The 22,943-nt window shown below is 34.2% G+C and overlaps 4 protein-coding genes across 5 annotated transcripts; 1 reads left to right on the forward strand and 3 right to left on the reverse strand.

The window, feature by feature from the left end:
* Positions 1-8,061: 8,061 nt before the first annotated feature.
* LOC111006745 (glutamate NMDA receptor subunit epsilon-1, putative (DUF3598)) lies at positions 8,062-10,920 on the reverse strand. Of its 2 annotated transcripts, none has more exons than XM_088123100.1 (7): positions 10,578-10,920; positions 10,215-10,309; positions 9,744-9,861; positions 9,527-9,645; positions 8,820-9,012; positions 8,595-8,750; positions 8,062-8,449 (listed from the first exon to the last, which is right to left on the reverse strand). In XM_088123100.1, the coding sequence occupies exons 1-7, from the start codon at positions 10,845-10,847 to the stop codon at positions 8,159-8,161; spliced, it is 1,242 nt and encodes a 413-aa protein (XP_087979226.1). In that variant the 5' UTR covers positions 10,848-10,920; the 3' UTR covers positions 8,062-8,158. The 2 variants fall into 2 exon arrangements, with proteins under 2 accessions (XP_087979226.1, XP_022134524.2); XM_022278832.2 differs by having other exon boundaries at positions 8,595-8,738; positions 10,578-10,918.
* Positions 10,921-11,199: 279 nt separating this feature from the next.
* On the reverse strand, positions 11,200-13,907 carry CM1 (chorismate mutase 1). Its single transcript, XM_022277818.2, has 6 exons — positions 13,368-13,907; positions 12,596-12,818; positions 12,424-12,510; positions 11,933-12,076; positions 11,753-11,845; positions 11,200-11,654 (listed from the first exon to the last, which is right to left on the reverse strand). The coding sequence occupies exons 1-6, from the start codon at positions 13,547-13,549 to the stop codon at positions 11,418-11,420; spliced, it is 966 nt and encodes a 321-aa protein (XP_022133510.1). The 5' UTR covers positions 13,550-13,907; the 3' UTR covers positions 11,200-11,417.
* Positions 13,908-17,356: 3,449 nt separating this feature from the next.
* LOC111006569 (PPR containing protein (DUF179)) lies at positions 17,357-18,495 on the forward strand. Its single transcript, XM_022278574.2, has 2 exons — positions 17,357-17,542; positions 17,614-18,495. The coding sequence occupies exons 1-2, from the start codon at positions 17,449-17,451 to the stop codon at positions 18,348-18,350; spliced, it is 831 nt and encodes a 276-aa protein (XP_022134266.1). The 5' UTR covers positions 17,357-17,448; the 3' UTR covers positions 18,351-18,495.
* Positions 18,496-18,711: 216 nt separating this feature from the next.
* On the reverse strand, positions 18,712-22,665 carry DND1 (Cyclic nucleotide-regulated ion channel family protein). The gene is made up of 8 exons (XM_022278573.2): positions 22,189-22,665; positions 21,548-22,106; positions 20,573-20,788; positions 20,178-20,491; positions 19,993-20,104; positions 19,670-19,906; positions 19,501-19,587; positions 18,712-19,420 (listed from the first exon to the last, which is right to left on the reverse strand). Exons 2-8 carry the CDS (start codon positions 22,085-22,087, stop codon positions 18,935-18,937), a joined length of 1,992 nt encoding a protein of 663 aa, XP_022134265.1. The 5' UTR covers positions 22,088-22,106; positions 22,189-22,665; the 3' UTR covers positions 18,712-18,934.
* Between the last annotated feature and the right edge of the window lie 278 nt (positions 22,666-22,943).

The raw sequence follows: 22,943 nt of genomic DNA on the forward strand, positions 1-22,943 counted from the left end.
CAATTACCATATTGACCATTTTTTTCACATGACAATTTTTTATCTTATCTGAGTAAACCAGGTTAGTTAACTATATTAGAATTTATGACTATATAAAAAATTAAAAAAAATGACATTTTTAGTAGGTAAAACATAATATAGAGATGCGATTTAGTCCAATAATCAAATTAAAATTAAGCTTAAATTATAGAGATAAAATTGAAAGGTTTAAAACCATAAAAACAAAATTAAAACTAAACACAAATCATAGAAATAAAATTGAAAATTTACCCTAAATTTGTAATTTTAGCTCATTTTTTCAACCATAACATATAAGTTTTGTTGTAGAACTTGTTTTTATTTTATTAAAAAATAATGTAGTTTTTTTTTTTTTTGGGGGGGTTGGTTAAAAAAGTAAATTTGACTTTTGGGGCCATATACAACCACACTCGCCCACTCCGGTGCCCATTTATTCTTCCATATGACTTTTTTTCTGCTCATCTTTAATGCTCTCTCTCTCTCTACAAATGATTCGTTAATATCTTCATTTTATATTAAAATAATTGTTTAAGTTATTTGTAGTTAATTTTTAATAAATTATTTAAAAATATATTATAGAAACCCGTCTTCTGTTCATTTACCTTAGGAAATAGATGTCGACATGAAAATTTGTTTCAATCTTTGTGCAATATGTTTCGGCCAAATTTTGATCAAAGCACTCAAACCTAATCTAAGTAGTAAGCAATTAGATTCCTCCAAAATAGAGTATTGGCATTGCAATGTCTCAATCAGTTATTCGTTGTTGTCAAATTCAAATGAATAATCAAATTTGCGTGTACCTCGTTTTACTGTTACCTTTGATATTTATAAAAATGATAGATTTGGTTGCAACCACTCGAAGATCACGCACATTACCATACCACGGGATACTCGACGTAGAATCCGCTTAGTGGTTAACAGTGCAGTTGGGTAGTTTCCATCCAAGGCATTAAGAGTTCGGCTAACTAGGCTTTAATTCCGTCATTTAGTTTATAGTTTAGAGACACATAATTGTGCTCTTTCAGTAATGACATGTGTCAAGTTTAGAATTCATCATTCATCACAATAAGTGATGCAATGACGGATCTAAAATTTTAATTCATGAAGACTTTACTTAAAACCTAATTGAAATAACTTGTAAGCTAACAATCTCAAAATTTATAAAATGAAGTTGTTCTTTACGAATTTTCATATTATGAAATCATGCTCATAGCAGATCTAAAACTTTATATATATGAAATATAATTTATATATCTTATCAAATTGAGTCATAGTTTTTATGCCAGTAATTTTGTAAAAAATAACTTATTAAAAATTTACAATATTTATGTTTAATTTATATTTGATATAAAAATTAAAACAAAAAATATAATATTATATATTAATTATTATTTTATATTTGTAAATACTTTAGGATATAATGCAATTATTTAAAAGAAATATAGTAAATTTACAAAATATAAAAATTTAAATTCTTTACTTTAAATAAAAAAGTTTTCATATATTTGTTGTAATGAATAAAAAGAATTGTATATTGTATATTTAGCAAATTCTACTAAAATAAAAATAAATAAAAACTAAAGAAAACTCAAACTAGATTGAGCGTGTCACTGAACTAAGGGGCAAAGGGACAAGTTTAGAGTAAACTATTAAGTAATAATAGATAATTTCAAAGTTGAAGAAATTTCGAGCTCGAACCTATAGAAATTCGCCTGTGAGATTAAATATATGGGTGTAAATAATCTTTCTTTTTTTCATGACGAGTGGTTTTAGATTTTGAATAATTAATAATGAACGCTAATTACTACATTAGTTTTTTATGCAATGTTTATAGAAAAATGGTTCAAAATTAAGTCTTTAAATATGAAGTTTTTTTTTGTTTTTGGATGCAATCGAAGTTTTGTTAATGACGGGAAAACGTAATTAGGCATGTATTTATGACGATGTAACTTTGCTTATGTGGCTTCTTATTGATGGTTTGTATTGTTTTATTAATTAATTATTAATTTAATTTAATTTAATTTAATATATATATATATATATATATATATATATATTTTGCATTGAGTAAATAATCAGGCACTATCACACACAATGAAATATATACATAGACCCAACGTGGAAGTTACTTTTATGGGTATGAAGACGTCATTATGTTTTCATTTAAAAATATGATTTTAACCCTATGTCTATAAAACTATGAAATTTGTTGTTTAGTTGCTATTAAATGTAACTTAATAAGAATATTTTAGCGGTAATTGACATATATCTTCAACTTAGAGATTGTAAGTTCGATCCCCACTTCAGATGTTGTACTAAAAAAATGTGACTTGATGTTTAAATATTAATTTTTTCTCGCTTTCTTTTGTTCTTAAAGAAATATAGTTACAGTTTTGACTGACCAAAATATAGCTCTATTGATATAAATACCTCTCTTATAAGTTATAAGTTCAAAATTTCATTCGGTGTAAAATTTCAATTGATTTACTTTTAAGACAACTACTCATTTATTTACCCTTAATACTGGCTAATTAATTAATTTTAAGGTGTAGTAAAAAATAAGAGAAAAAAGATAAATTTTTTAGGGGGTAAAAAATGGTTTAAGTACCATTTATGAAACTATGGAGATTAAGTTGAAAAATCATATAGATATTAAATTTTAAAAAAATAAAATTATAAAAACAAAAGTGAAACTACTCCCAAATTATAAAGACCAAAGTGATAATTTATTGTCTTTAATTTGCTATTTTTCAAATATGGATGACATCTCTATTAAAGAAAGCAAAATGAATTAACATTTTCAACTTTCACAATTTTTATTTTAAAAAGCTATAGTAATTAATTGCAATATAAATAGTTAATTGCAAAAACTGGTCTGACTTGCAAAGCAGCTGAATTACTTGGAAGCGACATTTATTTAATTTTAATCACATATTATCTCATCATTATTTGTTTATAAGTTAAGCTAGGTTATGTTAATTAAGTTAAAGACATATTTATATTAAAATGAGCCCATCAATGTTGACTTTTAGGTTTATTTTTTTTCTCTTTCGGTTACTTGATAGTTTATCTTATTCTTAACGTGTTATGTTGTTCTTTGTAATATTTGAAAATTGTGAATTTTGAAAAATAAAAACTTTCAAGTAAATATATGTCAGTAAAGTTAATAAATTTGGAGTTTATGAATTTGATGGGTTAAAAGATTAGAAATTAAATCTTATTATTAAAATAAAATGAAAATTTTTATTTACAAAAGTATGAAATGATCTTAAAATACAATTTATAAATTAGATTTACAAAACTTGAAATTGACTGCTCTAGATTATCGACCATTAAATAAGTTATCTTAATAATACCTGATAAAATATGAAAAATATAATTTATGAGAGGTTATTAATGCCTTAATTTATTAAATTATATTCAAAATCACTTCAAATATAAAAATTTAATTTAATTATTCAACGAAAAAATATCATTCATTGTTTTTAGTCGAATTTAAATCCCTTATTGAGAGATAATGGTATGGACTATGGGTGCATATCTTGATTTTACCAAATAAATTACTTCATAAATTCTGATAAAAGATAAGTTTTCCATTTTAACTAATAAAATATATTCCATAAATTTATTTTATTTCTAAAATATCATAAATATGATATGATAAATTGTGTATCTTACCCTCATAGAAGTTACTTGGATGAAAAATTTAACCTAGTTCAACTGACTAGAAATTTAATATTTTATGGAAGGCACTCCAATTTCATGATCAATCTTACTGGTCTCTTATTTTAAAAGAAAAGTTTACATTAAATTGTTTTTATTTTTAATATTCAACCAATTTTACAATATTATAGGTCGTAAATTCAAAATTTATCTACCAACATAGTTCAACTAGTTAAAATACATAAAGATGTTCACGAACTGTCAGGTTCGCAGGATGACCGATGAAACCAACTGAATCTACTCTCGTGACATGATCGATGAGATGGGGACGAGGAAGCCTTCTCCATCCTTGTCATTGTCTCCTATTTAATTCCCCATGCTCGCAAAATTCTTCCATTTCAGGGGGATTGATTTCTCCACGAAGAATTTTTTCTTGTTTATTTTTTTTAATTTTCAAAACTATTTTTCAATGAAATAATTTTTAAAAATTTTTTCTTATTAATTATTTAATTTCCCAAGTTTGAACCTTTCACACACATCCTCTTTCCCGCCGTTCAAATGATGAGAAAAAAATGTATATTAATATTTAGTAAATATATAAATATATATTTAAAAAAATTGTGGCGAGGCAGAAAATGGAGAAGGACGATGGAGAATGCATTTCCTATCCTTGTCTCTGTTTAGGTAATAGGAAAAAAATGTCCCCCATCCCCTTTCTTTCGAAAATCTAAACACGAATTTCCTATCCTGTTTGGGGTGAGTCTATAGGGCCGATTCCTATAAAGAAAATAAACATTTTTACTATCTCTAATTAAAAGTCTAATCAAAGAATCGTGAATTAAAATCTCCACCCTGCCTTAAAAATCTTACATTTTATGGAATATCTTTTTCAAATTGTATAATTGAAACCGCAGAAATTAGAATTACGACAGACAAGAAATCTAAATTCACCAGCGGGACGACGTGTCGTGTACGTTGGTATACCAGATTTCAGAAAATTTTAAAATTGATTTTTTATTTTTATTTTTCTAGGGAATGTGGGTCCCGCCTCCCATTCATTTTCCCAAAGATACCCCCATCTGAAATTGATCATTTTCTTACTTGAATCTTGAAAATGAAACCTTATTTGACTTTTATTCTTATTTTCTCCTAATTTTTCTCGCTTTGTTCTTGACGGCTGGGGAAAGAAATAGAATGAAACGAAAACTTGTTTGTGGTTGGAGAGAGAAAAAAAATGTGGAAACAAAATTTAAGCTACAATTTTCCTGGTTTGTCAAGCATTCACAAGATTTCTTTAAGTTCAAAACAATCATTTTCAAGTTTAAATATTCTATTTTAATTCATGTAATTTTATTTTTAGTTTAGTTCATTTCCATCCCTTTGTATTTATTTAGGGTCGAATTCTTATACTTTTAGGAAGTGATCACTATTTTCTCTATTTGCAAAATTTAACCTGAATTTTATATATAATGAAATCCTTTAATTTAATGTAAATTTATGACTGCATCTAAAATAATTTAGTGAGTAAAGTGTCCGTGTTAAAAATATGGTCGAAAGAAGTGAGATAAAAATGAAAATGAAGGTGGCAAAAGGAACACTTTTATAAGTACAATAACTAAAATAGAAATTTTGAAACTATAGACTAAAATGAATAAAATTTGAAAAATAGGACGTGTATTTTTATTGCTCTATTAAATATGGTGAGAACGTGATTTGTGACATCATCAATTAAAGAATCATGGGTACAAACATTCCAAAATAACCGACAATTGAAAAACATGAAAAATCCAACTCAATGCGGATGATTTGGATCAATAAATTTAGTCAATTAGATCTATATTCATAATCCAAGTCAAACCAATAATTAAAGGGTTATTTGAATTAAAAATATTATACTTGACACCTTGTATTGTATTAGTTTGGATCCAATCTAAAATCTATCTATTTTCATTTAATTGAATATAATTACATTTCCCGAACATTTGAATTAAATCTAAAACTTTATTCGATTCCATTATGAGGTTAAAATAAAAGGAGTAGTTGCAATGATCAAAGTAAAAAACATTGGGGCACCCTCTCCTTCCCATCACTATCCAAAATGCAAAAAATGTCAAGTGGGTGCTTTAAAGGGCAGGCTCATGCATTTTTATGTTTTGAAGTCAACATCTTAAAAGATGATATTTCTTATAGTTGCAAAAAGAGGAAAAAGAAAAAAAGAAAAAATCAAATATCCAAGCTTAACCCACCTTCCCCATTTGCCATATAATAGCATTTTGAAAATGTTTTTGTATATATCTCACTTTCTATTTTAAAATAAAACAGCTAAGACTTTCTAATATTTCTGGTTTCTTTTTGTCTGAGTTTGAGGATAAAATATTCTAGAAATAATTTATGTTGTTGCTTGCTTTTTGATATTAGAAATGAAATTTATGATTTATGTTGGGTTTTTTCGAGTCACGTCGAAACTCGATCACCAACGGAAAAATCTCACGATTCACCGTCTCTCCTTGTCAAGTACCACCGTTACAAAAAATGCATCTCAAGTGATTAGACGAGGATAGGATTCGAACCTGCAGTCTTTAGGTTATGGGTTTGATGAGTCGACCAATTCCTCTACCCTGCTTCTTCCTCTCATCTTTCTTTCACTATTCCTACCCTCGAGGTTGCTTGGCCGATCTCGAACCAAGTGTTGAATAATTTTGAGACAATCGAACTCTAGGTTCTTTCTCTGTGTTTTTTCAAGAATATCCCTCTTTTCAGAAGAGCGGAGAGATTTAGGGAAGGAGGAGTTACATAACTGCTCCCATTTTATTTGAATTTTGTGGATTTTATTAAATCATACCATTTATGATCAACAAAAGTAGTAGCATTTAATAAATCTAAAAATAGGAAACAAAATTCTATAGAATTTTAAAAACAACTACTATTGAAATCATTGATTGGAGTTACGTATTTCTCAATCAATGTTATTTTAGAAAGTTTAGTTTTGTTGATTCTGTCACACGTGTAGATATATTTAACATTTGAAACTTCGTAATCAGAAACAGATGTCAATTATTGCTAAGTTAAACTCATTAGTGAAAGTATTAAGCACGTCATACCTCTTCTACAATCTATGAACTAAGATGGATAGGATCATAGGAGATTTAGGTTATCTTTTTTCTTCTTACACACACATATATATAACAAAATCTACAATAAGAATCTTGATTGATGAGCAGTGAACTTGTTCCTTTTATGATCCCATGGTTGGCGTTGTGAGGACAGTACGTGGGCTCAACTATGAGCCAAGTTGGGCAGTAAACAAATGAGATTGGGAGGAGAACAAAGGGAAAAAAAAAGTCAAAAATTTTAATAAATAAATTTCCAGAGTTTTGTGTTGTGGTGTACCAAAGTTTATTTAATGTCAATTGTTTTTAGGTTACGTGACACAATAGTTGGCCAATGCCAATCATATTTCTGACGTCATCTTTGGAATGTCTTTTATTTCATGATGGTCCCGAGAATGAGAATGTAAATTAATTTGAGAATAAAATGATAGTGTTTCATATATTCCAGAGAATATGATCTATATATAATATAGTTTAAGTATTAAAATATATATATATATATATATATTTATTTATTTATATTTATAAGAGAAGAATTGAAGAATGGAGAAGAGAGAGAAGTAGAGAGGAGGGGGAAGACGAGGGAGGAGGGTAATTAAGATGAATTAAACTTTCTTTTGCTAAATTTTTTATTACTGACCATTTGATCTTTATGCTCAATTATTATGAAAATTTTAAAAAAATTAGATTTAAATACTATTTTAGTACATGGTTTGATTTTAAAATCTGTACTTCTTAGTCTTTATATTATCATCAAAATGTCTATTTTGATCCTATACATTTAAGAAAAATGTTAACATAAATTTTTATATTCAATAAAAATGCATTAAAACAAAATTGTTGATTGCGTTTGAAAAAATTTAGTGGATGAAGTATCATGCTAAAATTGTGATAGAAGAAATGAGATAAAAATGAAATTGAATGGACTAAAATTGTCATTTTAAAAAATATAAGGACTAAAATGGATTTGGAAGCAAACAATAAAACAAACAAAATTTGAAAATATAAGAACAAAGATGGACTTTTTGAAGCACAAATATCAAAATAGCAATTAAACCCAAAATTTATTATTATTATGTTTTGAGTTAAAACCTAAAATTTATTTTTTTAGTATAACATGTAGAGATAGGACAATGAACTCACAACCTCTTGGTGGGAGATATATGCTAATTACAGTGAGGTATGCTCGCTTTGACAAAACATAAAATTTATTAGTTATTGTCACATAAATAAAAAACAATATAAAAAATGTCACGTCAACCCTTATAGATAAGAAGAACCTAACGATTCTATTTCTTATTTCTTATTTCTGTTTGAAAAATTACATTCACTCGTTCTAGTGTAGTTGGAATGGATGGAAGGAGCATTCACAGTTTAATCTCAGAAAAATAGGTCGATGAGACAGCCAAACCTTCCACATCGTAAGTACGAACCAGTCTCTGTCTTCTGCCTGGAGCTTCGAGCCAGCAGAATTCCAAGTGAAAGGACTTGCTTTCTGCTACACTTTTGGCTACATCACATGGACATCCCATATACATTCCGCCGGGCAATAATGTCATCTGATACCCTCCATCAAACGTGACCAGATTTTCTGATTTAGTACCAGTCCAGTGCACGTATGTGGTGATATCTCCATTGCTTGATGTTGTTCTGATATCCTGTAAGTACAAGAACAGGTTCCAGATTTCAAAAAGCAAAACAAAAGAATGAATCAGGGATTTAAAGACCTCATTTGATGGTGGAGAGAGAATTTTGGTTGATGCTCTGAAGATGGGGGAGAATTTCATTGCAATGCAACCATACCTGGACAATCTGACCATTATTATCCATTTGAAGGGATGAAAGGGTGTCCGCTTCAGCAATCGTGGATCCATAAACACCACTTCTTTTTGTACTAGAATGGCCTTTCCAGTCACCAAGAAATGGCAGAAGCCTGTTTTCCTCACCCTGCAAAAAACACTATAGAAATTGAAAGGATATAGTGGAAAACCAAGTCCATCACGTTACTCGACCAATACTGCTACTTACATTTACCAAATTTGAGTTAGGAGGAGGCTGAAAAGTTATTCCGTCAGTCCTTTCCTCAAGAAAGATAAGAAGCATTTCAATAATTCCTTTTGGGTCCATTATGTGGAAAGCTCTTGCCCTCAGATCTTTGTCTGGAATATACAGGCAATTCTCGCATACAATGGACGGTCGGCGTGAAGGAAGTTTGAGGTTTCTACATGTTTAAGAGGGTGGAAAAGAAACTATAAATAAGAATTTTGTATAAGTTTAAACGGTTGAAAAGAAAGTTTAATACACAGAGAACTAGAAAAGAAAATGGCCGAGGCAAAAGTATAAATTGAAGATTAAAGCAATATCCACATCAGTTCATGAGAGACATGATTGAAACCGATAAAGGGCTTCATATAAAATGACATTCATGATGATTATGAACGTTCAATAAAATAATTTCTGTTGGTCGAACCAGGACAGGAAGGTGGCACCAGGCACCCAATTGGAGTCTAAACCCATAGGCAAATACTGAGTAAAAAAAACTTATCAAGGTTTCTCAATACTCCTTCACTATTTTTGGGACTAAAATGAGTATGACACGGTATTTAGAGCAGATAGGCTCCAGCGTATTCAATTCATGCAGATGTAGATAAATTATCACATGAATACATAGAAAGTAGCAAATTGTTGCATTTAATCCATTTATGTGCAAAGAAAGACCATGGATGAACTCTTACTTCGGAAATTCTTCACCAGTATCATCCTCACCCAGCACCCCTTGCCTCAGCACAGTTTCCAACATCCCAGCCGTCTGGTACCTTAGAGAAAATGCTTTCACATTGGGGAAAAATCCAATCTGCAAGCTAATTGTAATGGACATTCAGGAAACAATAATAGCACTACAAAAAACAATGCCAAGAAATTATTCTATTCGGGTTGGAAGGGTGAACTCACCTGCTGGTATTTGTCCACAGTGAACATATTGGTTTCTTTTATTTTGTACTCCGCCCACTCGGCTTCATCGTCATTACCAGAAAATGAAAAGCTTGATGGAGGCTGTTTAATGTATAATCTATAAAGCATGGTGTGATCAGGGGGAACAACAATATTAGCCCATGTCTTTGTTATGGTAAGTCAGTGACATTGAGTAAAAAAGTTGCATTAACTATCAAGCCTTGACTTCAGTTTCAATCATGTAGGAATATATACAGACAAAAGCAGGTTACAAGAATGAAAATAAATGTCAGATATGCTGTTATTCTCTCTGTCCTTCCATTACTTTAGGGATCATACGGTGAAATTGGAAAGGGCTGGAAGCCTAAATTAGTAATCATTAGACTAACAACCATTGATTAATCACATAGTCGTGTCTTACTTGATTAGATATTCTTTTTTTCCTTATATGCAAGAGTGATTTGAATTTACGTTTGAATGAGACTGATAAGTTCATCCTCTCCATAAGAGCTCGCAGCAATCTTTGTACTTATCTGATGCAGCAACTTCCCTCGAGCGTCAAATTGCTGGACAAGTAAATCAAATTTCAACCTCAAGCAAATCACCAAATAATAAATCCCACATCCATAGGTTGCTGGAAACAAAAAGGCATAAAAAGGGAAATAACCGAAAATAAAAGCTCACTGGTTCTTGAGCTGAAACCAAGTGATCTCAAATAAATCGAGAACAACCACCTCTTTTCTAAGAATTTTCTTTGATCCCATGGACAATATCAAGCTATCAGCTTTACGGAAGCAGAACAAATTAGCATAAGCGAAAGAAATTCAAACTCACAAAGAAAGAACCGTTCCACTTCCCCGAGTTCAGCTCGAAGAAACGGCGAAGATTATCGATGCTCATCGACTCCTCGTTAGATCCCCGAGCATCTCCGACGGCGGTGGACGGCGTTGAGCTGGTGGCTTGAGTTCTGCAGCTCCGAAACGAGAGCGTAGAACTGGAATGCGGCGTTGAGTTGCGAAGGAGCGCGTGGATAGGTCGGAGTCTACAGATTTTTGTGGATTTGGATAAAGGAGGAAGCGAAATCGAATGGCAAATGGAGGCCATTGCCGGATTTCCCCAAAGCTTGAAGAACGATAGAGTATTAATATCTTATCCCAATTCCCAATGGCCAACACATTTTTTATTTTTAAAAATATAATAAATAGAGAACCAAATATATTTATACTATTTTCTGATTTGAACTCTAATTTTAAATTACCATGATTTCAACTCATTCCAAGCTTTTTATTTTTTTCATTGGTTTTTAATGATCACTCGGCCAAATTATAGTGGTAAAAAATTATGAATAATTTTAGTATTGAAGTTTTAATATTTCAACCGATTGAATAATTTATTGGCAAGTAAACAAACCAAAGAATCAACCTCTATAATAATACAAGAATAGATTGTTTTGTCCTTGAGTAGAATTATAGAAGTATATATTCAAAGGAAATAATGGGATTGTTTCTTATCAGAGATTACAACACTTAACTATCAACAAAATTCATACTTGATTCTATTCTAGTGGAACAGTAGTGAACTTGTAGCATTGTTCACTAATAATCACAGGACTTTCTTAATTCCCTCGTTATATTTACCATTTTAAACATTGACACTATGGAGACTGACCCAAAATCAATCCAATCTTCTCAACAAGTATTGAATTTGAACTTCCTTTGTCAATGGCATGATCCACTCTCCATAAAGATCAGCAACCAAACTGGGTTGTATTTTGTAAACTGGGGCAGCATGTTTTTCCTCTATGTTCACAGGAACCTCTTGCCCAAATGTTTCGGCTTTAATTTCGACTCTCCTTTTCACCGTCTCCTCGACGGGCAGGTACGTCAGCAACTTCATCAACTTCTCCTTGTCCTTTAAAATCCAGCACCAGAATCATATTAATCTTTGATTGCAAAAGAAGACAATTAACACCAGAATCAAGTAATATATAGTAACAGGAGAAGGTTTACTTGTTTTCTAATTGCAGCCTCGTAAGCGTCCGGTGATTCTCTAAACTTGGCTTCTGCTACATATTTACCGTAATGAATTCTCTTCGAAAGTGCCTGCGATGATCGAAAGAAACTAATCGGAAAACTTGATCGTTTTGCTAAAGAAATATTTACATGGTTGAGGAAGTTTTGGATGCAGACCTGCAAGCAAATGGTGTCACAGACAGCAGTTGATCCATAATTGCTGTCATCTCCTTCCTTGACTAATCTTGGTATGAGATCCCTGAAGTACATGCTCCATATTTTGCTATTTATATTAATGGAATCCGCCACGGGATGCAGTACCTGTTTTCAGTTAAAATCGAGGATCAGAACATGTCACCCGGTACGCCATTCTGCTCATACATGCTAGAAAGCACAACAGATAGAATGGTTGTCCGAAACCTTTGAAGAGGATAGATTATGGTTCATAGAAACAACTTTTACACATTTGAGACATCAACCCTATGTTAGACTAATCTTCATTTAGTATTCTAATTCCAACCATTAAGTTTCTTTTGTGATAGTTGTTTCTAGTCGAGTTGTTCTCATAATAGACATCGACTTTAGAACTTTTGAACATTTTAAAGAACGACTAAAAACATACAAGCCATGAATCACATTTCTCAGCATCTGTGGAAGTTAACGCTCACCTGCGGATACTGAAGCGGAGGCAACATCGGAGTAGGTAGGTCATCAGGGAAGAAAGGATGCTCATCAGGACTCTTGTATCTTCCCACCTGAAGTGCAAAAATATTGTCAGTCAAACACCTAAAATATTAGCCTTCTCCCATTTTTGTTTCTCCTTTCAGAACATTCAAATACCTGAGCATGAAGCTTTTCAGTTTCCTTGACCAAGTACTCCACCAAAGAACCATTGAAGCCATCCATGGAGAAAGCATTGGGGTCATATGTATCTCCATTATAACAGTACTGAGCTCTCTCTAAAAGACTAAAGATAATGCTGTCCTCTTGGGAGATTAATGAGTGTCTTATTGCCTCTAGGGTCAAGTTCTCACTTATGTCCACTCTTGGTTTTGGAGATGGTCTATAATGCACAAACAAATCCTTTAAAATTACAGCTTGTTCCACAAGATATTGGCAGAAAAGTTTTGGAATTCTAATTAATAAACCGTTTTATCAGGAGAAGAAATTTTGGAATCAAACACAATTGTAAACAGAAAATTTCCACACTATCCCTCTATAAACTACTGCTAAATTCACTACAGAACTTTCCACTTGTGACTCAAAAATCAGGACACGACCCAATGAGTAGACTATCAATTCTAATTAGGGAGACTCGAGAACTTAAAAGATACGTTTAATGTTTTGTCGACACCCTCAATCATCTACATCAGAACATGAAAAATTGATCCAAACTTCAAAAAGTTTCCGTCCAAAAACAAGTACAATGCATTATGAGTACAGCATCTATCAGAGACAATAAGTTTAAGAGATGGTAGTGAAATCAGACAAAAGCAAGAACGTTCGGTCCAAAATCAGTTTGCTGAAAAACAGAAGTCGCCAAAAGGAACCGAAAGGAAAAAGAGTAGAAATCGAAGCAGTAGCAAAAGAAAAAGGGTCGGAAGCAAGATACCCAACGGATGCCACAGAGGCTCGAACAGAACGGACGCCCCCATCAGGCAAACTGGAACTCAGGGCCGAAAATCCCTGATTCTTCCCACCATGGGAGACGAAAGCGCAAGTGGGTCTCGAGAGTTTGGACAGACGAGTAGCAGAACAAGCAGGGGCAGCAGTAAAAACCAACTTGGCCTCCATTTTTGGACAAACACGGCTGAAAAACACGAGATGGAGAAGAAATCTAGAGAGAGGGGAAAGGACCCAGATGAAAGAGGGAGGGGAAGAAGGGGAATTTGAGGGGGGAAATGAGAGGGAAGAGGGGAAATGTAGTATTTGATTTGGTTGCGTGGAAGTTGGAAGGAGCAGGCAGGGGAAAAGAAAAGGGGTCGATTGGGTTGGTGAATTAAAGACTTTACACACAGTCACGGAGTGGCGGAGCCCATTGGCATCTGGAAAGGAGGAATTTTTGGGCAAGGGAAGCCAACGACCGCCGTCGGTCCAATCCAAGTCGTCTAATTTTGTTCTTCGTTTTCCTTTACCGAATCCCTCACCTTTACGCATACGACATACCTGCCTACCACGAATGAGGTCTCAATCTCGGGAGTAATTTTATAAGCTTCGGTTGTTGGGGGTGGAGCCAAATTCTTCAACTTTTTCAATTTTTAAATAATGCTTTCCTACTTTGAATTCCAACTTGTCAGGTACTTTGATAAGGTCTACTTTTGCGTTTGAGATTTATTTTCTTAACAAGTTGCTTTTACTTTTTAATTATGATGCACATACGAATTTGGTGGACCTTTTGTCTTGGATTGCAGTTTTGATTGAAAAGATGTTTAGGCTGATTTTTTATGTACCTCATAAGCCAAAGAAATTTTTGACGTTTTCCTACTCAATCTTTTTTATTTTTTTTATAATTGATATCTGTGAATATCCCGAGGTGGTTATCATGAGTTTGAATTCATTCTCTTTTACTCAATCTTTTCTATATAGATGACACTTGAAAGTATAAACAAGTTTAGTAGTTTCCACCTTTGTAATCAATTGATGCAAATTTTGAAATTGTGTGAGGCAGGAATAAACTCATATTAGGTACTACCGCAGCATCAACATGTAGTTAAAAAATGTACGATAGTGAAAATCAATCCATCTCAATTTACAAATATATATATAGACACGCACACACAAAGCTTAAAGAGAACTCTGTGTTCCTACTAATTTTTTATTGCCAGATTTCTTTGATCCAGTTGAGCCTTGACCTCAAACTATGAGATCCAATTTTTTTCATTGCACTATATCTAACATTTGAAAAAAAAATAATAAAATAAGATAAATATAAAGAAAAATACTTAATCCTATCTAATGACCTATATTGTGCTCACTACCATTAAATGTTTGACAATTAAAAGAAAGAAATATGAAAGTAAATAAATTTTTAAAAATATAATGAGTTACCAATTGTAGTCACGATAAAAATAAGTCCTCACCAGTCAAAATTTAAATATTTTCCAAATATAAATTTTTTAATAAATTAAACTATACTTAGATTAATATGACTCTAAATATATGCATACTAATGCGTTGACATGAACATATATTAAAGCGACACAGATGAGTACAATAACAAGTACGAGACCGTAGTCAAACCAACTATTGACCTCAAGGATTATGTATGTACCTCACTCAATAGAACAAAAAGTCATAATTATGTTTTTAATGTATTAAAAAATTTCAATTAGGTCATGTGGTAGAAAAAATATATCGAGATTTTTTTCTTTTATTGGTTAGAAAATGTTAATCGAAAGTTTGCGTGCTATTAGTTTATTGTTTTATTAATATATTTGAATATGTGGACATGCCACTTAAATATGCAACTTAGATTAAGAAATGAACTTTGTTGATGAATAAGTTTTATTTATAAATGTAATATATCCACGTGTCCAAATATATTAATTAATTAATAATTTAATTATACATCAACTTAAACTTTTTATATGAAAGTTTTAATAAAAACTTTTTATAGAAAATAACCTAAATTAGAATTTTGATATATTAGTGAGAAAATCGAGAATTTCAAAAGATTAAGATTTGCAGTCGACATGTCGTCAAACTTCAAACTCCCATCCCAAATATGAAAGAACCTAGTTTGACAGCACGTTGACTGAGAATGTTTTGGAATTTTTGCTCGGTGAAAGTTGGTCCAATGGAAGGTTGTTGGATCTCAATCAAGTAGGAGGCGTTACCAAATTTCTGCACTTCTGAGACAATGTGAGTCACACGATAAAAGATTACGAAACTATCTATGACAATTCGAACTAGCGAAGCTTCCAGTAACTAGAGTGAGCGATCGTCGGAAACTTCTAATGGTTCATAGGAATCCAACAAAATTAAATGTGATTAATTTAGTCGAGCCACAATTTCAGTCCCTGATAGCTGATCTAGGGAAATAAGGGAATTTGAAACATATTGATTCATCAAATCTCAATCAATTAAATGTTGAAAGGAAAGTTATAGAAAATTTATTATCTCATGATTCTCGTGAAATTCCAACTTCCTTTGGCCTTCCATGGTCCGAAACCTGAATTCTTCAATTGCCTTTTTGTAGAAAATTGCCGAAGGCTAGATTGGGCAACCCTTCAATAAAAGTCCAATTCTCTAGGGTTGCCACAGCCCAAACGAAGCGTCGATTTCCTCAATTTTTTTCCCTTTTTGTGGGAAAATTCAAATTCAGTCCTCAGTTGTATTAGCGTTCTCTTTTAATGATTTTTTTATTTTGGAAATCTGAAAATAATTAATTCAATGAAAACAATTGTATTAACAAATGTGAGAATTAAATTTCAATTTAAATAATTGTTTTTTTAGTAATATATTTGTAAATTTAATTACGAACTGAATATGTAGTTGAATCAAAAATATTATTAATTAATTTATAAATTTTGTTTAGTTCAATCTTAACAAACACACATGATTTTCTTTTTATCAAACCTTTTTTCTTTAAGATTTTCTTTAAAAAATATTCTACCAAACATTTTTTTTTTCATTATAAAAAAATAATTTTTTACTTTTAAATATAAGAAACACTACTCCCAAACTAGGGTAAAGTTCAATTTTTACCTTAAACTTAGACGGTTGAGTCAATTCATACCGTAAGCTTTCAATTTCGTCAATTAAAATTTTGAATAAGTACGACACTTAATATCTACTCAAAACTAAAATTAAAAGAGAAATCTCATGTACGAACAAACAAATCATACAAAATTCAACTCACCAAAACAGTGAAGATCATGTCAATGCTCAAATGGTATCACATAAAAATAATGAATCCACCAAAAAAAGGGAAAAAAATGTTAAGGGTGTTGTACTAGTTGTTCAAGTTAACTATTTTAATTGCAAACACATTCAAACTTAGGATTTAAAATTAATGAAACTAAAAATTTAAGATTAAAATGGATTCACCAACATACTACCATATATATAAAATTGAACCTTCCACACGAGTATAGGACAGCTAATCAAACCATTAATAATTTTATTAAAAAATCTCAATCTCTTGTTAAACTAAAAAAATAAGAGAAATGCCAATTAGAACATAACTCAGCATCCCGACGTCGTTGAGAGTTCGAATCACCACTTTCACATGTTGTACTCAAAGAAGAAAAACAAAAAACTCAGAAAATCCTCTAAAATTTTAACAAATACAAAAAAAAAAAAAAATCAAAATTATAACATTCACAAGTTTGAGTTGTTGGGCTCTAACAGTGAGGCAGCATAGAGTTACTTGCACCAAGAACAGTGATTGGCAACCAAAACGCCACGTCATCCAAAAGGGTTTCACCAATCCAGAAGCCAGAAAAGGCCGTGACATGGCAGTCTGTAATCAAGCCACGTGTAATATGATATCCAATTGTCCATACCCTTTTGGGGCCCACAGCGTGGACAATCAACTTTTGGATGAGATGGGTGTCCAAAAGAAGAGGCCTTCCTGTTTATGTGGTTCAAATTCACCCTTCTTCCATCCTTATAATGCTTCTTCCACTTCTCTTCTCCTTCATCCCAATTCAATTTCAAAGTTTCAACTTTGAAGGTGCTGTTCAATCCAAATGGAAGCTTGTTCTCTCACCTCAAAACCCATTGAAATCAAGCCCAAAATTCTCTTCAACACGAAGTCCCCAACCCAATCTTTCAAAGTATCATGTAAGTCCCTTCATTCTCTGTCTTTTCTTTTAGTTTCATATCCTTAGCGTTTCCTGTATTTGCTTCTTTAGGTTGCCAATTCAAGGCTAGTGTAGATGGTGATGATTGGAGATCATTCAGAGCCAAGCTGATCGCCACGCAGAAACAGAATCTATGGACGCCTCAGATTTCTTCCTCTTTTATAGGTCTTGACACGGTGGTCGATCCTCCACCGGCCATCTCCATTGGCGACAAGTGGGCCCACGTCATCCACGAGCCTGAAAGAGGATGTCTTCTCATTGCCACGGAGAAGCTGGACGGCGTCCACATCTTCGAACAGGCGGTGGTCCTTCTCTTGTCAAACGGGCCATTGGGGTCATTGGGAATCATATTGAACCGGCCATCGCTCATGTCCATCAAGGAAGCGAGGTCCACAGCGCTGGACGTGGCCGGCACGTTTTCGGACCGGCCTCTGTACTTCGGTGGGCCATTGGAAGAGGGCCTGTTTTTGGTGAGCCCAAAGAGGGGAGAGGAAGATGGGGTTGGGAAGAGTGGGGTTTTTGAGGAAGTAATGAGAGGAGTGTATTATGGGACCAAAGAGAGCGTTGGGTGTGCATCAGAAATGGTGAAGAGAAATCTGGTTGGGCCTCAAGATTTCAGGTTCTTTGATGGCTACTGTGGGTGGGAGAAGGTCCAATTGAAGGATGAAATCAGAGCTGGTTATTGGACTGTGGCAGCTTGTAGTCCTAGTGTAATTGGATTGGATGTGTCAAGTGTGGGCCTTTGGGAGGATGTCCTTGGCCTTGTGGGGCCCAAAAAAGTTTGGTGAGGTGAGGCCCAATTCATGCATTGCTGCTTCTTTTAAATTTTCTAACATTTTCCACAAAGAGGGACCAATGTATAAATTTGAAACTATTATTTGTCAAAATCTACACTTCCCTTATCATATGATTTTGCTAAGCAGTTCTATTTAATGCAATCTTCAGAAACCTTCTACCCTCAATGACTATAATAACAACAACAATAATAACTATGCAAAAATATGTTAAACTTGTGATGTGATAAATTGAGATTGTTGGCTAACTTAAGTATAACTCAACAACTAATTAAAGATATAGGTAAAGTCGTGGGTTCGAATTTTCACCTCATTTTAAACTCTATATTTTTCTTGAAAAACATAAGAGATAATCGAGGTGGAAAATGTTTGTATATATATAGATAGCTCCATCTTGGCATTAAAATACATCTCATTTTCCAACTAAATGAGAAACACCTAACTACATGTCACTACTCTCTAAACATTCATTTTCAATTCCATGTCTTTCCTGAGAGACATGGATAGAGATAGAATAATATGAAAATGATATGGATGAATGGCTTTAGAAAAGAATTGAAGAATTGGAGGCAAGTTTACTATTCAAGATGGTCGTGTGGTCTGAACGACATGAACATTGCAGCATACCGCAAAAGTCGACGTTCATGGCTTCCGTTTTCCACCACAGCAATCACTGGACGTCTCGTCCTCTTTCTGTAGTGACGCCAGGCAAATTGTATGTTCACGGCCGCCCATGTTCTCCAGTTGGAAGAGTAATATCTCGCCGTTCTCTTAAGTCTCTCGTTGGCGAACTTGTAGCGGAAGTGATCGGTTATGTATTTCAAATGGTCTGCATTCAGGGCAAATGCTTCTGTTGGTTCGATGCAAACAAATGTCGCTGATGAAGCTGGAAGCCTCTCGAGAAACGGGCGTCGAAGACACCACGATAGCAGCTCGTCACCAAGAAACCCTCCCGGTTCGATCAAGCTTGTCGCTGTCATGCCCTTGCTCAGGCTTTGGCTACTCTTTACACATCCACGCACTATGAACAACATCCTTGGAACAGGATCTCCTTCTCTAATAATCTGTTGTGTGGAAACATCAACATTATAAGTCTATCTCGACATCAATAGCGGATCACCGACGACTTGGTTCGAACATGTACCTTTTCATCTTTGGAGAATACAAGTGGCTTGACTCGATCACAGATGTTGTCGAGAATAAGCTCATCCAGGTTTTGGAACAGAGGTACCTATACATATATTGATGACAGTTAAATAAGGAAACAGAACCTCAAACAGGACATTTGGTTGAATACCTATCCTTCCAGTTACCTTTCTGATAAGATCAACACAAAGATGGCGCTTAATGTCTCTTCTAAGACCTTCAGGCAAGTCTTTGATTAGTTCCATCTCATCTTCTCCACCCATGGTTGCCCATCGCTGGTGTTCGTAGTGTCGAACTCGGTGTCTCAAACGAGATGGCAATTGTCGTCTCCTCATCCACCACTCCAAATCTCGACATCTCAGCTGCATTTTCCGCCTCCTCGCCATGACGGCGTGCAAAAGTACCTTTTTTTTTAAGAAATGGGAAGAGTTGTTGTCAACAGATGAAGAGAACTTTCAGCTACATTTCACATATTAACAACCAAACTCACCTGGATATTACCAATCAAAAGAGTGAAAAGCAGCAATCCACTGAGCACCGTGCAGATACTGAAGCATACTTCTAGCCACTGACTCGTCGGCTCCAGATCATTGCCAAAGGTGCTGCAACATTCAAAGCATCATTATCAAGAAACATATACAGTGCAAAAATCTCTACCATTGCTTCCATGCTTACCTAAGAGTCATTAAGCCCCAAAAGATGGGATAAAGGATTTTGACTGCAACCGAATTGCTAGAAATGACTGGAAGAGCCCACTTGTAGATACCATAGCGGAACGGACCATTAACATCCAAGCATAACGCCTTCCTAAATGTTGCGGTCGAATGTCGACCACACGGATTTCCAACTGTCGTAGCCGTTGCAAGAAACTGATAACAGACCTCCTCGGAGCAAGACAGAGATAGGTTGCACTTGTTCCTCTCACAATGCTGCTGGATGCAAGAAGCAACTCGCTGTATTGCAAGAACATACCAGCAGCCCCCAGCGACCTGTTAGCGGGAAAAGCGAATTTAGGATAAAGGAAGACAGAGTTTAAAGAAGTGGGTATGATAAGTATTTGGCAGGCTTACATGAGAGGCAATGAAATAGGCAATGAGATTGAGGCCAAAGCCCCACCAAATGGTGCCAAAGATGTAACCAGTGACCTTCTGCATTCTTCTCATTAAAATAATGGAGTGGTAGACTTTTGGGAGGAATTGGAACAAGAACATTAATAAGATTACTGTCATTATAACTTTGATTTTCTCTTCTCTGATCAGTTTTGGTAAAACCAACCAATAAACAATCTGCAATAAGAAAAGTTGAGCAGAGCAGAAAGAGAGAGAGCAAATTCAGATTGGAATGGCAGAGAGCTAAACAAAGCAAGATGCAGACATCTGAGCTTTTGATTTAAGAACATTCAGTTTTTTTTTTAACATTCAGTTGACACAAAGGTAATTCTTGAATTTAGGCAGAATTTTAGCTTTTTTAAGCGAGACATATGAAACTTGCTTAATTACTCTGTTGTTCATCATGTTTTTGGTTTTTAAGAACTTCAAGAGAGAAAAATAAAATTATTTGATAACCAGTTTTCTTTTTGCTTTCATGTGGGAAATATATTTTCTAAAGCTGGGGAAAGAGCGACAACAGGATATAATTACACAAAATTGTGATTAAAATATTTATGAATGGATTAGTAAGAAAAAAATGGCACTTTTTTTTTCTAAAAAATTATATGTATCATTTACCGAGTTTATATTAAAAGTTAGTTAATATTTATGTTTCTGGTTTCTTATTTTTATTTTCAGTTTTTGAAAATTAAGCATTATGTATAACCGTTTATTTTTCTATTTTTTAGAAGCTTCCGAAAATTATATACAAATTTGGGAAATAACAAAATATTCTCTCTCGTTGGTGGTTTCATTTTCAAAAAAATATTTTATAATTTTTTCTTATAAAGTGCATAATAAATATTAAAAATTTTATATTATCCTCGTTAGTGAGAACTAGTTTTGTTTTATTATTATTATTTAACTTATGTAATGGAAAGGAAGGAGAAGGTAAACCTGAGGGATTGGGAGAATGACGAAGGCATCGAGCCAGAAGCCCTTGAAGGAGCGGACGTAATGGGAAGCGATGGCACGTGCGTCCCACACGAGTTTGCCGCAGCCAATCACCATGCTCTCCCTGGACACGTAGGCGAGCCGGAACTGCAGCCACACGTGCCACAGGTGGAGCACATCCACGCACGTACGGACAGCGGTGACGACGGCGGCCAACCCGCCGTCCATGTAGAGGCAGGGCGAGCCGCCTCTCCCGATGGAGAGGGCGTAGAGGTAGAGGGGATCAACCGCGAGGGCGATGCCACGTGCGAGGAGGAGAGCGCGATTCCATGTCTGGACCCGCTTGGTCCTCGGGTCGAGAACGCCCCCGAATCGACCCGAGGGGGGATTGGTCTGTGTGGGGCGAAATTGGATGGGGACGAGGGAGGAGCCGGCGGAGGCCTCCCACTGGCCGCAGCTCGTGGAGTGGAACGCGGGAACGCCGGCCTGAGTACAGGCGTAGCATTCGACGGCGGCGTCGTCGGCATTCGGCGGTGGAGGCATGAGGGGGAGCTGGATCCAACTGCAGCAATAAAATAATGGGATTCAAAACTAGATTAAAGCCAAGGTGGGAGAAGAGAGAAATTAAGATTAGATTTAGAGACCTGGGAGAAGAAGTGGGCACGGCGAGCAGGAGAAGAAAAAGGAAGCATGGGAATTTGGATGTAAAGGGAAAAGCGATGATCAAATGAAGAAGGTGGAGGCGGTGCTGTGGCTGTGGCTTCACATAAATGGGGGTCCACTGCTCAAGAACTCGCCCGCTACCGTCCACTACAGCACTGTACACACCCTTCGTCGCTTCCGTCCCCAACCTTCTACCTTTTTCCCATATCCTCTATATTTCATTTCTTAAATCTCACCATTGGTTGTTGATTAAGACAAAGCATGATCTGCCTTATATAAATCTTTACTGGTACGAGATCCCGTGAAAACTAAAGTAAAGTCGAAGATTATATCTAAAACGGACAATGTCATATCGTTATCATAAGTAGTCCGACATTCAAGTAATAGATTAGAGAATATAATCTCGTATAAGCGACCAAAAGTCTCAACATATTATCGTAGAGTGTGCCAGATATACTGTTAACTCAAGCGTCCGTATGGAGATTTCGACCGGTCTTTTGTATCGGTTCGGACTCTTTGGTGGGTTTAGAGGTGCAATCACTTGAATGTATTTTCCTTCATGGTGATTTAACATTATTGTTCTGTAGAATGTAGACACGTGGTTGGTAGGAAATTGCCTCCAACTTCTGGGATGAAATTTGTAAGAGAATAATACATTTTTAGTTTGGAAATTTTTACAGCCTCGATCAAGTTCTTAAATCTTTACACCTAGTTGTCAAATCACCTCACCTCTCTC

Source organism: Momordica charantia, assembly GCF_013281855.1.
Source record: "Momordica charantia cultivar OHB3-1 chromosome 4 unlocalized genomic scaffold, Mcharantia_2.0 BLBB01000004.1, whole genome shotgun sequence".
NCBI lineage: Eukaryota > Viridiplantae > Streptophyta > Magnoliopsida > Cucurbitales > Cucurbitaceae > Momordica > Momordica charantia.

What these genes read in the sequence shown, in the direction of transcription:
- CM1 (XM_022277818.2), bottom strand. Translation starts at nt 13,549, where the DNA reads ATGGAGGCCAAGTTGGTTTTTACTGCTGCCCCTGCTTGTTCTGCTACT. An exon ending in CTGAAAAGCTTCATGCTCAG is followed by an intron (nt 12,511 to 12,595) that starts GTATTTGAATGT and finishes TTTGCACTTCAG; the next exon opens with GTGGGAAGATACAAGAGTCC. An exon ending in CTCCGCTTCAGTATCCGCAG is followed by an intron (nt 12,077 to 12,423) that starts GTGAGCGTTAAC and finishes AACTGAAAACAG; the next exon opens with GTACTGCATCCCGTGGCGGA.
- DND1 (XM_022278573.2), bottom strand. Translation starts at nt 22,087, where the DNA reads ATGCCTCCACCGCCGAATGCCGACGACGCCGCCGTCGAATGCTACGCC. An exon ending in CCTATTTCATTGCCTCTCAT is followed by an intron (nt 20,492 to 20,572) that starts GTAAGCCTGCCA and finishes TCCCGCTAACAG; the next exon opens with GTCGCTGGGGGCTGCTGGTA. An exon ending in GTGTTGATCTTATCAGAAAG is followed by an intron (nt 19,588 to 19,669) that starts GTAACTGGAAGG and finishes ATATATGTATAG; the next exon opens with GTACCTCTGTTCCAAAACCT.
- LOC111006745 (XM_088123100.1), bottom strand. Translation starts at nt 10,847, where the DNA reads ATGGCCTCCATTTGCCATTCGATTTCGCTTCCTCCTTTATCCAAATCC. An exon ending in CTTATCAGTCTCATTCAAAC is followed by an intron (nt 9,862 to 10,214) that starts GTAAATTCAAAT and finishes CATGCTTTATAG; the next exon opens with ATTATACATTAAACAGCCTC. An exon ending in ACTGGTGAAGAATTTCCGAA is followed by an intron (nt 9,013 to 9,526) that starts GTAAGAGTTCAT and finishes TTAAACATGTAG; the next exon opens with AAACCTCAAACTTCCTTCAC.
- LOC111006569 (XM_022278574.2), top strand. Translation starts at nt 17,449, where the DNA reads ATGGAAGCTTGTTCTCTCACCTCAAAACCCATTGAAATCAAGCCCAAA. An exon ending in CCAATCTTTCAAAGTATCAT is followed by an intron (nt 17,543 to 17,613) that starts GTAAGTCCCTTC and finishes TTGCTTCTTTAG; the next exon opens with GTTGCCAATTCAAGGCTAGT.